Source organism: Oncorhynchus kisutch, linkage group LG3, assembly GCF_002021735.2.
Source record: "Oncorhynchus kisutch isolate 150728-3 linkage group LG3, Okis_V2, whole genome shotgun sequence".
Classification (NCBI taxonomy): Eukaryota; Metazoa; Chordata; class Actinopteri; order Salmoniformes; family Salmonidae; genus Oncorhynchus; species Oncorhynchus kisutch.
This window is the reverse complement of record NC_034176.2, coordinates 17,435,134-17,450,584: the sequence shown is the minus strand read 5'-3', so window position 1 is coordinate 17,450,584 and position 15,451 is coordinate 17,435,134. Positions and strand designations below refer to the sequence as shown.

The 15,451-nt window shown below is 43.6% G+C and overlaps 1 protein-coding gene across 3 annotated transcripts in view; it reads right to left on the bottom strand.

Annotated features, from left to right (window-relative positions):
- rapgef1a (Rap guanine nucleotide exchange factor (GEF) 1a) overlaps positions 1 to 15,451 on the bottom strand; it is a 57,371-nt gene that overhangs the window by 21,658 nt on the left and 20,262 nt on the right. For 2 of the 3 annotated variants that reach the window (XM_031817924.1, XM_031817931.1), the window contains exons 6-10: positions 14,278 to 14,439; positions 12,169 to 12,295; positions 11,576 to 11,753; positions 6,531 to 7,022; positions 3,079 to 3,281 (exon numbers count right to left, since the gene is read on the bottom strand). In XM_031817924.1, the coding sequence (XP_031673784.1) occupies positions 3,079 to 3,281; positions 6,531 to 7,022; positions 11,576 to 11,753; positions 12,169 to 12,295; positions 14,278 to 14,439 (1,162 nt within the window). Of the gene's footprint in view, positions 1 to 315; positions 469 to 3,078; positions 3,282 to 6,530; positions 7,023 to 11,575; positions 11,754 to 12,168; positions 12,296 to 14,277; positions 14,440 to 15,451 lie in introns of all 3 variants that reach the window. The other variant, XM_031817916.1, reaches the window with a different exon arrangement.

The following is a 15,451-nucleotide window of genomic DNA, read 5'->3' as shown; positions in this document are numbered from 1 at the left end:
GTGTCAATACTTCTAAAGCAGAAGCGCAGTCATGTCTGTGGTGGAGCAGACAAGGTTTCAACTGGTATTGGTTTTCTTTTCAAATACTTCTGATGCACTTGATCGAGCTTGCCTGACACGGTGGGACCAATTAAATAGTTCCCAAAGTGCAACACTTTCATTTAATTTAGCACCGCACTTTACCCGTGACTTTCCAGGTTAAATAAAACGTTTTAGAAAGAAAACAAATACTATTTAAAGCCAAGTCTACTGTAGAGAGTGAGAAGAGCAGAGAATCAGAAAGGCAGGCAGACAAGCCAACTGAGAGTCACTCACCATAGGGGTGTTCAGGGAGGAGTTAGAGACTGACATGCTGAGAGCAGCCCCCGTCTCCTCCTCCACCACCACTGCAGCCTGCGACTGCTGAAGGTGGCAGGAGAGAGAGGACGAGGAAGAGGACGAGGACGAGGAAGAGGCAGAGTGGGAGGCCTGGAAGGGGGGGAAAAGGAGAGCGTGGGGGAAGGAGAAAGTAGAAAGAGAGGAGCAGAGAGAATGTACAGTGGGAGATGTTATTTAGCAAAAGAAGATGTAGGTCTACGCAGATAGTTAAGCCCAATCTAGAAGCAGCAGAAAACAATAGGCTTGATGGACTAAAAGAATGCTACGGCAGACAAAGCGTTAAAATAGAAACACACTAGTGCTTTCTAATATTCTACTGTTACCTCTGTGTTATGCATCGCTCTGATGGAGGCCGGGCTTTCCAAAAAGAAAAAAGGAATGAGATTTGATGAGTGCAATGGAAAATGAAGCCCCAAATTTTTTTACAAATTTAAAACGCATCATCATGATGCTGTGGCCGGTGACACTGCTGGGAACTAGTCCGCGTTCACATCCTTGTCGGAACTAGGAAACTCCAACATTTCCGACTTGCTGATTTGTTGAACGCAGTTACCATGTAGGAAATGTCAGAGTTTCCGTGGAACGTATCAACAGTAGACTAAAGGAAAAAAATACTAAAATATAGTTTGAGTGGATTTTCCCTTTAAGCCGTTTCACCTAAGCATTTACATAAATTATCTGAACCTTTGTCATTAGTTCCCCTAACTGCCAATGTAAATTCTTTCCATGATTCTCCTTTGTTGTTAAGGCACAACAAGCAACCTGGTCTCAGAGAAATAGTATAATACTATACATGCACCAAGATGTATATCATCCAATTCGTATGCTATTGTATGTCCAGGTAAGACGTTTGATACTATACATCCTATAATTAGTATGATATTGTATGATCTATTCATAGTCACCTTACATCTACAAATGACCTATTTTTTTTACTTTAGTTTATTTAGTAAATATATAAAAACTGCATTGTAGGTGTAGGGCTTGAAAGTAAAAATTTCACAGTAAGGTCTACACCTGTTGGATTCTAGGCATGTGACTAATAACATTTGATTTTGATCGCTACTCCACTCCAAAAAATATATATATATAAAAAAAAGTTTACCTTCATTTAACTAGGCAAGTCATTACGCAACCTAACGTAACATAATATATCATACTAAATGGAGTGCCACAGATTTACGTACAGAATAATACGAATTGCCCTGAGACCACGGTGAACTATGCCTACATACTGTGCAAAACACATGACTGGCCGAAATGGAAAAAATTAGCTACTGGATCAGAAGTGAGTGGACATTCTGCTCAGGTAGAAGTCTATTCATTCTGGCAATCAGAAAGTACACAATGTGGACATGTCAGTTAACAACCGCCAGCAAAGTAACAACTTTTTGATTACATGAAACACAAACACCCTTTCCTCTCCCTCCCTACATCCAGGAGCGCATCTTTCACTGGGGACATGTCCCCCCCCCCACATTCTGACCCCTCCAGTTTTATCATTGGAATGTGATACAAAACGAGGCAACGGTGTGCTTTAGGACCATGCAAACGTCTCAGAGCGGTCTGGTAGGATGTTTGGCGTGTTTATCCCACTGGATACATTTCATTTTTAAATGTTTATGTCCCTCCCACTCCTAAAACCAAAGTTGTGCCCGTGTCTACATCTATAGCTTAAGTTCAAACCAATCCTTGTTTTATTTCCCTGCTCCCCAGAGGATTCTGTGATTGGTCTTAATCCTCACCCACTATGAACTGGGCATGCAGTCATCCACAAGGTCAAATAACAGGAAAAAAATGTGCAGAAATGTTTCATTTTCGTTTCTCACATTTTGATCCGCTTTAGATATGTTTAAAAATATCCGTAAATACGGATAAACCTTGAGCATGGATTGACTCATTTATATCGGGTTCATTTTTTTTCTGGCAGAGCAAATGACTTTCTCCAACCATGAATGTCTGGTAGAGAGATTATGGCATTGAATATAATCTGGGAAGTAAACTATTACAGCCTTGCAGAGGCCTGAAACAAACATAACAAATGGCCAAAATGATGAAAACAAATTCAATTCAAATACAGTGGTGGGATGTAAGATGGGACATCATGGAGGACAAGTCTGTACAAAAGGCCAATCGTCTTATGCCGGTGGAAAAAAACACATCTTACTGAGAAGTGGTAGTAATTTAAATTGTACCGTTGCACTGATTTGTATTTGTTGTTAAGATGTTTTTTTATGATGCAAAAGTTAGCCTACTGGTTAAGTTCCCTTGAGCAAGGCACTTAACCCTAATTTGCTCCAGGGGTGCCGTACTACTATGGCTGACCCTGTAAAGCAACATTTCTCTGCACCTATCCGGTGTATGTGACAATAAAACATGTCTTTTAAAATGTTTTCTCTATGTATTTAAGTAGAGTTTGGAGATGAGTTACCATGAGTTACCACTAGACCCTGCTTTTCTTCTTCTATGTTATACAGATGGGCTAAAACATAATGGACTCACTCACCACTCAATCCTACACACTTGGTACAATATATGATAAGAAAATGAGTTTCCTGAAATGCATTTGTATTGGGCCTTGGTAAGTGATGGATGTGTGTGAACAGGGTGTGTGGATGGGCTGGCGTACTGCATGTTGTAACACTGGGGAGTGTGAGGCCTCAGTGTGGCTTCAGTGTGAGGTGAGGGGCTATAGTTTACCAGCTGCCTCTGTTTGGGTGGCAGTGCCGGGGGTGGGAGGGGCTCGTGGACAGAGTCGCTGCTGCTAAACGAGTCATTGAAGCCGTAGACTTCCTGGAAGTGCTTGTTGCGTTGCTCATAGATGCTCTTGCTCTGTGGCATCTGGTAGAAAACTGAGGGCTGGGGCTCCGAGTAGTCTTCCACAAACTGCATGTACTTCAGTACTGTGGGGGTGAGACGTGCACACACAGACGCACACAGACGCACACGCACACACACAGACGCACACAAACACAGACCAAAAAAAACGGGATATTACAATAACAATGCGCTTGTAGATGATAATGACAGTGTTCTTCAGAGTATCCCAAACTGTTTACACATTGTTATAGTGTTTAGATGAGGAGGAAATTCTACATGTCAAATGTTGGTTTAAATGGAGCACTTCACTTCCAATCCTGTAAATTGTAAAAATGAAAAATGGTCGTGGTGTGCATTAAATACAATTTCAAAACAAGAAAATCGTATTTTGGGGGAGATGACAATGCTAGCCCTGTAGAAACCCTGACCATTTTGTCATTAGAACAGTGCTCTGCTGTTGAAAATCTAAATAAACAGGCTAGCGGAGGCACAAGTGCAACCAAACCTGCTGGTCCTGGTTTTAAGCTCTTTATAGTGCTACTGAACATATAAAATGTGCTGATTACTACATAGTTATGGCCACCATTCAACACATACGCTGAGAGGGCCAATCAGCACAAGCTCATTTCCTGCACAGCCGGGAGAGTCCCCTCCTCTATTAACTGACACATTCCATCAACAAATAAATGATTTCATGTGAGCTCACAGGGCTGGCATAAGTGAAACCTCCAGGCCTCTGTGTGTGTGTGTGTGTGTGTGTGTGTGTGTGTGTGTGTGTGTGCGCACAGGGCTCCTAGCTGTGGACTCATCCACACAGGCCAGCCCGCAGCACAAACATGAAGCGCATGGAACTCCCAACGGCTCTTCATTCAGCAGCAGCATGTCCTATCCAACATGGCTGGCCCCATTGTGATGGTCTAGCTAGCAGACAGAGGGTTGAGGGCAAGATGGAACAACCAAATCCTATAGGAACATAATAAGTATGGCAGATCTGCAGGGGTTACAAGCATTTATTAGACGGACACACCTGCCCAATAAAGGTGTCCAAATGCTTCCCAGCCGAAACAGTTCGGAAGAGTTTGTGCATATATTATGACAACATTTTGTGACGTTTTAGACTAGGGTATGTTTTTTTTTGTCATCTGTTCGGGCACACAAAAAATTTTCTTGAGGCAAACCGAAGTTGGTAGCTGAAGTCTACGGGGTCAATTTCACACCATATGTATTGATTAAAAAATATATAAAAATTGTGAACATGAAAAATAAAGTTGAGAATGTAAACATTATATTTTTGAGGATGAGTGAAATTAATAATGGATGTTGAAATCAAAAACCCAACAATTGAAAGCAAAATGTATAGAATTGTAAACAAAAATAAGACATCAAAAGCAAAACCCAAGAATTTTGAAAACTAATGCAAAAATTGTTTTCGGTTCAACTTTCCCAGCAACCAATCACACTGAATAGATTTTGCCTACACTCTTGCCTGCATGTACTACCATTTGGTTACGCTACTCGTATCTTTGCTTCGATGTCAGTTTCTTTGCTTTCACTGCCAGTCTTTTTTCGATTGCGAGTTTTTGCATAATTCTTCCCTGAAGGGTGGGGTGTAGAGGGAGGTCTAGACAATGAGTCTCCATTGGTCCACTAGTTTTGGAGTGACGGTTCGTCTTAACCCAATCAATGAACATGATAGACAGGCTTTTTTTCTACTGCCTATTTGAGTAGACGGTCTGACGTCACCTAGTTTTAGGGTTTTAGCTAACGGACTTCAAAAATATGTCAGTCACGGGTCAATAATGTACAGATATTAGAAGCATGTCTATCTAATACATTTAATAACAAACCATCTAACAACTTAGTAAACATATGAATTACCTGTTGCACAAAGTTTAGTGCAGATGTATGGCGAACCAGTTACCAACACCTGCGCTGAACGTTGTGCGACAGGTAATTCATGTTCATTGATTGGGTTAAGGCGAACCGTCACTCCAAAACTAGCGGACCAATGGAGACTCATTGTCTACGCCTCCCTCTAAACCTCGCCTTTCACGGGAAAATGATGCCCAAACTTGCAATCGAAAAGACTGGCAGTGTAAGCAAAGATACGAGATGTGTAACCGAAAGGTAGTACATTCAGGCAAGAGCGGAGGCTAAATCTATTCAATAGGATTGGTTACTGGGAAAGTTTAACCGAAAACGATTTTTGCATTAGTTCTCAAAAAATATTTTTGAATCATTTGTCAGAGTTTTGCTCTCACTTTAAAATGATTTGCTTACAAGTTTTTGGGGTTTGATGTCTTATTTATACAATTCTGTGCATATAATTCTATACATTTTGCTTTTAATTGTTGTGTTTTTGATTTCAACATCCATTATTTCACCCGTCCTGAAAATATAATGTTAATATTCTCAACTTTATTTTTCATGTTCACGATTTATTTTATTTGGAATATAATACATATGGCGTGAAATTGACCCCATAGAAGTCTACGCCCCTTCATCGGTGATTGGTCAACAGTATGGATTCTTCAATAAAATCTTTGCTGTCATTCAACAAGAGATTACTCTTTTTCTTGCACACTTTTTCATTCACAAAATACTGCACCAAACATCTTAGATGTATAATCGAAGATATCCTAATGCAAAAACATAAAAAAATAAATGACAGATTTTTGGCAGGGTAGCCTAGTGGTTAGCGCGTTGGACTAGTAACCGAAAGGTTGCAAGTTCAAATCCCCGAGCTGACAAGGTACAAATCTGTCGTTCTGCCCCTGAACAGGCAGTTAACCCGCTGTTCCTAGGCCGTCATTGAAAATAACAATTTGTTCTTAACTGACTTGCCTAGTTAAATAAAGGAAAAATAAAAAATAAAATACAAATTAATTCTAACTATTTTGAGGAAGTGTATACTTGATAAGGCAAACAGTACTATTGGTGCTTTTTTTCTTGTTTTTCAAGCAAAGGTCTTTTAAGGAAGTATAAGAGCACAATCGTTCGGTTCACCTAACCGAGTTTGGCTAGGCGCCAGCCGAACTGGAGCTTGCTGACGCCTTAAGGGTGCCAGGTTTTGTATGAACCCAGCCACAACCCCTACTGGAAAAAAAACATGGGACCCCAACGTTACACTGAGATAAAATATAATGTGTTCTATTTAATTCTGTGGTTTTATCGTTATAGCACAGCAGTAGGCCTCCGTGTGCATTACAGACATACCTAAGGGGCCTAATCCACTGTATTTGGAGCTTAAATGTCAAAATCCTGGTAACAGCAGAGATTGTATAAGGCTTTTTATGAATTATTTCTGCCTCCCCCTGACATCAGATACTCACTGTGACGGCTCTTCTTCTCAGGGAGTGGCGGTGGACTCTGAGGTACATCTGTCGTCTCGCTGCCGCTGAACTCAGACACAAACCCCCCGGCGGTGTGGCACAGGGGCAAGATGTCGGGCGTGAACAGGGGAAAGGGGGGCACAGGCGGTAGGTCCTCCTCCATGAGGTTGTCGTACTGGGATGGGTGGCGCTCAAAGGAAACGCACCAGGATGAGCCCGAGTAGGAGCCGTCGGAAAAGCCTGAGCAGGCGCCACCTCTGCGCTTCTTTTCTGGCAGGGCAGGGGGCGGCAGGGCGGAAGTCACGGAGCAGGCCTGGAGGGAGCTGAAGTGGAGTTGTGCCAGCGGCGGACCGGGGCCAGGGCAGGAAGACTCGCTGTGGGACTCAGGCAGGGGGCTGAGGCACGCTCCCACTGGCACAGGAGTCATCTGCTCCAAGCTGGACAGGTCCTGGTGCAGGAAGTCGTAGTCCGGGTCGTAGTGGTCTGTGGTGTCTGTGGAGGGGAGGAGGGAGGGAGAGAGAGAGAGAGAGAGAGAGAGAGAGATGGGGGATAGGTGAGTCACCCCACAGAGCACTGAAAACAATGCCACACTGTCACTTTGGCATAAAAGGTACTTTTCTCAAAAAAACCCACTCAGGAGCACAACAAACACATTGGCAGAATCTATTTTTATTAGGGGGTGAGGTGGGATATTGGGATTTCACAAAGGGTTGGTTTTGAAACTGATCCATGACACGTCAGTTGATCATAATGGAAAAGGCACAAAACGGTTCGCTTCTCTTTCCACTGAGAAAAGGGCCACCTGATGACTTGGTGCAATGTTCTTATCACCTTGACAACCGTCAATTTCTTGTCTTCGGTCCCAAAAGGTTTCAGCCGTGGTATTACAGCTTAGACTTTTTGAGGCTGCATCTCAATAGCATCGCATGGCTTCCTCTCCTCAACAAATAAGCACCCAGTAAGCATCCACCATATTGCCCTGCTCCCTGCTATCCTGTTTCCAGACCGATGCAGATGAAGGAGACGAGACTGCTTAAAGACTATTGAGATGCAGCCTCGCAAGATGGTGGTCACAGCTCGTAAACAATGCTCAGTGCAGTTGGAGGTGGCAAGAACAGGAAGCTCCTACCTGAGTGTGTTGACTCATTACACGCATCAGCAGCAGGCTTGTTTTCGCACACTGTGGCTGCCACATCAAGACAAACTATGGTGATCCCGTGGTGACCACGGTGCTCCTAATCAAAGAGACAGGCCTCTCTTGCTGGAATCATCGCGGCTCCTCTCTACCCTAATGGGCTCATAGCGGCTCCTCTCTACCCTAATGGGCTCATAGTGGCTCCTCTAACCTAATGGGCTCATAGTGGCTCCTCTCTACCTAATGGGCTCATAATGGCTCCTCTCTAACCTAATGGGCTCATAGTGGCTCCTCTCTAACCGAATGGACTCATAGAGGCTCCTCTCTAACCTAATGGGCTCATAGTGGCTCCTCTCTACCCCCAATTGGCTCATAGTGGCTCTTCTCTAACCTAATGGGCTCATAGTGGCTCCTCTCTAACCTAATGGGCTCATAGTGGCTCCTCTCTAACCTAATGGGCTCATAGTGGCTCCTCTCTAACCTAATGGGCTCATAGTGGCTCCTCTCTAACCCCAATGGGCTCATAGTGGCTCCTCTCTACCCCAATTGGCTCATAGTGGCTCCTCTCTAACCTAATGGGCTCATAGTGGCTCCTCTCTAACCTAATGGGCTCATAGTGGCTCCTCTCTAACCTAATGGGTTAATAGTGGCTCCTCTCTAACCTAATGGGTTCATAGTGGCTCCTCTCTAACCTAATGGGCTCATAGTGGCTCCTGTCTAACCTAATGGGCTCATAGTGGCTCCTCTCGAAAACCAATGGGATCCTCTCTACCCAATGGGCTCCTCTCCAATCAGGCCTCTGTGAAGCCAGTGCAGGAACATGTAACTCATATGTGTTTGTGTTGTGTGTGAGTTTCATGTGTGTGTGTTAGGGATGAGCATTTGAAATCTTTTGACTGTTCGGGTACCCGCATGAAAAAAGAACACAAGGCCCGCACTGGATTTTTGAGTGCATTTTCCTAGATGTCATCAGATTGCAACAGCGCGTAATTTATCATATACATTACAAACAAATCCTAATAGCTAAATTGCCTCAATAAAAAAGCAAGTGCCATGTAAGATGAATTTATTGAAACCATAATATCAACTGGTTATTATATTATATCTTGAAACACAATCTTCAAAAAGGCAGTAACCTGCTTGTAGAACTCCATGGCTGTGTAATGGCATAGCCTTGTTTTGTTCATTTAGTAGACAGACGCTCTTAATTCCTGAGCCCTTATCACAGTCAAGACACCTATTTTATAGTAAAAAAAACATGATGTAATATAAGAATAAAATATAACAGAATATTTATCCAAATGAATAAAGTTGCCAGTGTGAAGTGATGCACATCTCATGCCTGGAGCAGTTATTCTCAGAGAGGGATAATTTGAAACGGGGCTCAATTTGTTTGAGATGAAAGAAAAAATTCAGGGTTACAAACCAACATTTGTCTTCTTTTCGATATACAGACATTCGATTTAATCTTCGGAATTTTCAAAATGGATGAACAATTCCACATTGAACACTGCATAGTGATGAATTATGGCCATGACATCTGTTTGGTGAGTAGGCATAAGGCCCTGACATCTGTTTGGTGAGTAGGCATAAGGCCATGACATCTGTTTGGTGAGTAGGCATAAGGCCAGAACATCTGTTTGGTGAGTAGGCATAAAGCCAGAACATCTGTTTGGTGAGTAGGCATAAGGCCCTGACATCTGTTTGGTGAGTAGGCATAAGGCCCTGACATCTGACACTCTAGGATTCTTCTTAACTTCATTGAGCATTCTGTACTGTGAGCTTGCAGTCATCTTTGCAGGATGGCCACTCCCAGGGAGAGTAGCAACAATGCTGAACTTTCTCCATTTATAGACAATTTGTCTTACCGTGGACTGATGGACATCAAGGCTTTTAGAGATACTTTTGTAACCTTTTCAAACTTAATGCAAGTCAACCATTCTAAATTTTAGGTCTTCTGAAATCTCTTTTGTTCGAGGCATGGTTGACATCAGACAATGCTTCTTGTTAATAGAAAACTCAAATTTTATGAGCGTTTTTTATGGGGCAGGGCAGCCCTAACCAAAATCTCCAATCTCATCTCATTGATTCGACTCCAGGTTAGTTGACTCCTGACTCCAATTAGCTTTTGGAGAAGTCATTAGCCTAGGGGTTTACATACTTTTTCAACCCTACACTATGAATGTGTAAATTATGTATTCAATATAGACAAGAAAAATACAATAATGTGTTATTAGTTTAAGCACAGTGTTTGTCTATTGTTGCGACTTAGATGAAGATCAGATCAAATTTTATGCACAATTTATGCAGAAATCCAGGTAATTCCAAAGGGTTCACATACACTACCGTTCAAAAGGTGGGGGTCACTTAGAAATGTCTAATGGCAGCTTCATTAAATAGTACCCACACAACACCAGTCTCAACGTCAACAGTGAAGAGGCGACTCCGGGATGCTGGCCTTCTAGGCAGAGTTTTTCTGTCCAGTGTCCGTGTTCTTTTGCCCATCTTAATCTTTTCTTTTTATTGGCCAGTCTGAGATAAGTTTTTTTTTTGCAACTCTGCCTAGACGGCCAGCATTCCGGAGTCTCCTCTTCACTGTTGACGTTGAGACTGGTGTTTTGCGGGTACCTTTCAATTAAGCTGCCAGTTGAGGACTTGTGAGGCGTGTGTTTCTCAAACGAGACACTCTAATGTACTTGTCCTCTTGCTCAGTTGTGCATCGGGGCCTCCCACTCCTCTTTCTATTCTGGTTAGCACCCGTTTGCGCTGTTGTGTTATGGGAGGAGTACACAGCGTTGTGCGAGATCTTTCGTTTCTTGGCAATTTCTCAGATGGAATAGCCTTCATTTCTCAGAACAAGAATAGACTGACGAGTTTTAGAAGAAAGTCCTTTGTTTCTGGACATTTTGAACCTGTAATCGAACCCACAAATGCTGATGCTCCAGATACTCAATTAATCTAAAGGCCAGTTTTATTGATTCTTTAATAAGCAAAACAGTTTTCAGCTGTGCTAACATAATTGCAAAATGGTTTTCTAATGATCAATTAGCCTTTTAAAATGATAAACTTGGATTAGCTAACACAACGTGCCATTGGAACACAGGAGTGACGGTTGCTGATAATGGCCTCTACGCCTATGTAGATGTTCCATTAAAAAAATCTGCCGTTTCCAGCTACAATAGTAATTTACAACATTAACAATGTCAACACTGTATTTCTGATCAATTTGATGTTATTTTAAATGGACAAAAACAAGGACATTTCTAAGTGACCCCAAACTTTTGAACGTTAATGTACGTTTTCTTGTCACTGCATGCTTGATGTTTCTGATGAAATTACGCTCTTTGTCAAACTAATGTTTTTGCATATTGTCAGTGTGGAACCTGTCTATGTTTTGGGGGGTTATAGCCTAGGCTAACTAATTCTAAATGGCACTAGCAGTTTGCAAAGTAGCTTAAGCGGAAAATAGACAGGACGCAATTATTCAAAAACTGCAGCTCGTTGTTGGAACACATTTTTGTACTTCAATCAACCTGTCCATTTTGAATTTGTGATAAAACTGTCATAATTTGTAAGGAATGTAGCTTGTGTATTCCATCAGTTACATATATTTTTATAGACAATTATTTCTGTAAACCTAACAGGTGCTTGTGTGTGCACTGAGCACGTGCGGAGGGAGAGGTTGGAATGGAATTGAGTGAATATGACACGAAATACTGCCCAAACGGGCAAGTAAAATGTACAAATGGAACACTAGGGTCAAAGCAAATTAACATCGTCTTAAAGACAACATTTGACTTGCCCATTCGGGTAGGCACAAAGCACATTCCACCAAATAGTTTACATTATTTGAAAAATAAAATGGATCTCTGGTTAAAGATCGAGCTTTGACGCATGTTTGAGTACTCACCCAGAGCCTCACTGCTGGTGTTGCGTGAGCACTGCCCACTGTCCATTGTCCAGGACAGCTGCCCGTCGGACTTGCTCAGCTTGCCCATGCTATTGCAGGGGGATATGCGCGGCGACTCCCCTCCATAGTAATGGCTGCCCCCAGAGAAGCGCCTCTGCAGGGCATCCACCTCGTACTCCTGCCAACCAGAGAGAGGTGACAAGACCCGCTTTAGTGGAAAAATACATAATAGCCGGCAAAAAAGAAACAGTGCAAGAAATGGCTTATATATGTCACACCCCGGTGTAAAACATAGCAAAATCCAAAATGGCAACTTATTCCCTATGTGGCCTGGCCAGAAGTAGTACACTATACTGAATATGGTGCCATTTCAGACACAGCCCCAGTGTGTGTAGCTGCTCCTTCCACTGTACCTGTTTGTGGAGGCCGATGCCCATGAAAGACTGGAGTCACTGTACCTGTTTGTGAAGGCCGATGCCCATGAAAGACTGGAGTCACTGTACCTGTTTGTGGAGGCCGATGCCCATGAAAGACTAGAGTCACTGTACCTGTTTGTGGAGGCCGATGCCCATGAAAGACTGGAGTCACTGTACCTGTTTGTGGAGGCCGATGCCCATGGGAAGACTGGAGCCACTGGTGGCGCGGCTCATGGGGGCCACTACTGCCACCCGGGTGGGTGAGGGGGCAGACTGGCGCTTCTTTGGAGGCAGAGCAGGAGGACTGGTGGGGGAGAAGAAGGTGACGACATTTAAATATGAAGCAGCGTGCAATGTCCATCAATGCAACGTATTCCAAAAGCCACGCATGCAGCCCTAGCCACAGTACACTGACTGATTCACTTCTTCTGTGTGTACTGTGTAGTATGTATTCTGTAGTATGTTTGGTGAAGGGAGGTTGGGAAAAGACTGCACTGACACTGGCCTGGGTGGGTTGAGAGATAATATACAATATCTGACACTTTCCGAGAGCCTTCTGTAGTAGCAGAACAATGGGAAAAATGTGCAGTGCACGAGTCACTGCTTGGCTGCTTTTTCCCACACCACAAACAGATAGTGGTGGAGAGAGCAGCAGCTACTGAATTGTTTCCACACCGCAGTGCACACAGATGGCCCAATGACGAGATGCAGGGCAGGCAGGCAGCTGTGGTGATGAAGAAGTTGAGGATATACTCTATTCCAGTTAGGGAGTGGGGTGAGGGTGACAAGGCAAGTCCCCAGGGAGGAGAATTTTTTTAATGAATTACCACAAAAAAAGAACGACAAAATCTGCAGTGTGCCCCTACGTAAGACACACAGACCGCTGTCGTGAGCTACCCTGCTGCGGGCAAGGTGACATTCAGAGAGCTACCCGCACCTGCTGCGGGCAAGGTGACATTCAGAGAGCTACCCGCATCTGCTGTGGGCAAGGTGAAATTCAGAGAGCTACCCGCACCTGCTGCGGGCAAGGTGACATTCAGAGAGCTACCCGCACCTGCTGCGGGCAAGGTGACATTCAGAGAGCTACTCGCACCAGTTGCGGGATAAGTGACATTCAGAGAGCTACCCGTACCTGCTGCGGGATAAGTGAAATTCAGAGAGCTACCCGTACCTGCTGCGGGATAAGTGAAATTCAGAGAGCTACCCGTACCTGCTGCGGGATAAGTGAAATTCAGAGAGCTACCCGTACCTGCTGCGGGATAAGTGAAATTCAGAGAGCTACCCGTACCTGCTGCGGGATAAGTGAAATTCAGAGAGCTACCCGTACCTGCTGCGGGATAAGTGAAATTCAGAGAGCTACCCGTACCTGCTGTGGGATAAGTGAAATTCAGAGAGCTACTGTTCGGAGCAGAAGGAAAGACAAAGAGCCTTTAAGGATTTAGAAGTGTCTGGATATGCTGCTGTCCAGTGTGTTTGTGGTGGGCTCTGGAATCTGGTCCATTTCCATTCCTTGTCGTCACTCTCTGGCCGTAAACTCGCCAGCCTCTGCCGAGCACAGTTTCTCCCAAAAGAAAAGAGCCTCAGAGATGGTGCCGTGACAGTTCTCACCAGAGGAAGTCTAATTTCTGACACCTCCCTTTTTTACCCCCTTCAAAGTCTATAAAGCTTTCTAAAGAATCAAGACTACTTATAACACACAGTTTCCCAGCTATTGTACCTCTCTTGTCTTCTTGTAAAGAGACGAGCGGCAACCACATTGGCCTGTAATCCAAGGACATTCAATGTGATGAGTGGTATACAATGAACGTTTTTCAGTTGATAAATTGGTGTTGGCTTCAAGAGAGCTGTGTGCTGCGCTATCGGCAGGCCTAACAAGTATACAGAGTTGGGGACTTGAGTCTTGGCTAAACAGTGATTTGTGACTTGGCTACTGCATTTCCTTCAGTGCAGACTTGACCCTGCCTTGTGCTGTGACTGAGAGCAGTCAATTAAATGATCTTATGAGGGGTTAAACTTTTCCCATTCCGAAGCAGTTTATTAAGTCTGAATGCAATGGTATCCTGCAGAATGGAATGGTATCCTGCAGAATGGAATGGTAATCTGCTTGGATCATGATATTGATATGCAGCTCTGTGCCATTTGAAGAAAGAGAGGTGAGATACTGGAGACTTGACTTGGACTTGCCTGAAGCGACATGTCTGGGCCAGTGATAGGGGGGCTCCATTGATGAACTACTGTATATTGAAGCTATGAAACAGACACTATCTCCATGAAAGAAGCTCTTACTTGTGTTCAGCCATCTTGAGGCCAGGGAGAGGGGGTTTTGGTGGGGCCACCACCTCCTCCTCCTCCTCCTCTCCAGTGGGTTCAGTCAGGGCTTCCATAGATTGGGACGTGGCTGAGCTCTTGTCCAGACTCTCCTTCTCATTGGCAGGCGGCTCAGCAGCACTGTGGGTATGCAAGTTGTTTACTGATGTTGTTTTACATCTTGTACAATTACCATCAAGTCTGATATATACAGTGGGGTAAAAAAGTATTTAGTCAGCCACCAAGTGTGCAAGTTCTCCCACTTAAAAAGATGAGAGAGGCCTGTAATTTTCATCATAGGTACACTTCAACAAAAAATTCCAGAAAATCATAAATTATATTTTGGTTTCATCTGACCATATGACATTCTCCCAATCTTCTTCTGGATCATCCAAATGCTCTCTAGCAAACTTCAGACGGGCCTGGACATGTACTGGGGGACACGTTTGGCACTGCAGGATTTGAGTCCCTGGTGGCGTAGTGTGTTACTGATGGTAGGCTTTGTTACTTTGGTCCCAGCTCTCTGCAGGTCATTCACTAGGTCCCCCCGTGCGGTTCTGGGATTTTTGCTCACCGTTCTTGTGACCATTTTGACCCCACAGGGTGAGATCTTGCGTGGAGCCCCAGATCGAGGGAGATTATCAGTTGTCTTGTATGTCTTCCATTTCCTAATAACTGCTCCCACAGTTGATTTCTTCAAACCAAGCTGCTTACCTATTGCAGATTCAGTCTTCCCAGCCTGGTGCAGGTCTACAATTTTGTTTCTGGTGTCCTTTGACAGCTCTTTGGTCTTGGTCATAGTGGAGTTTGGAGTGTGACTGTTTGAGATTGTGAATAGGTGTCTTTTATACTGATAACAAGTTCAAACAGGTGCCATTAATACAGGTAATGAGTGGAGGACAGAGGAGCCTCTTAAAGAAGAAGATACAGGTCTGTGAGAGCTAGAAATCTTGCTTGTTTGTAGGTGACCAAATACTTATTTTCCACCATAATTTGCAAATAAATTCATAAAAAATCCTACAATGTGATTTTCTGGATTTTTTCCCCTAATTTTGTCTGTAGTTTAAGTGTACCTATGATGAAAATGACAGGCCTCTCATCTTTTTAAGTGGGAGAACTTGCACAATTGGTGGCTGACTAAATACTTTTTTGC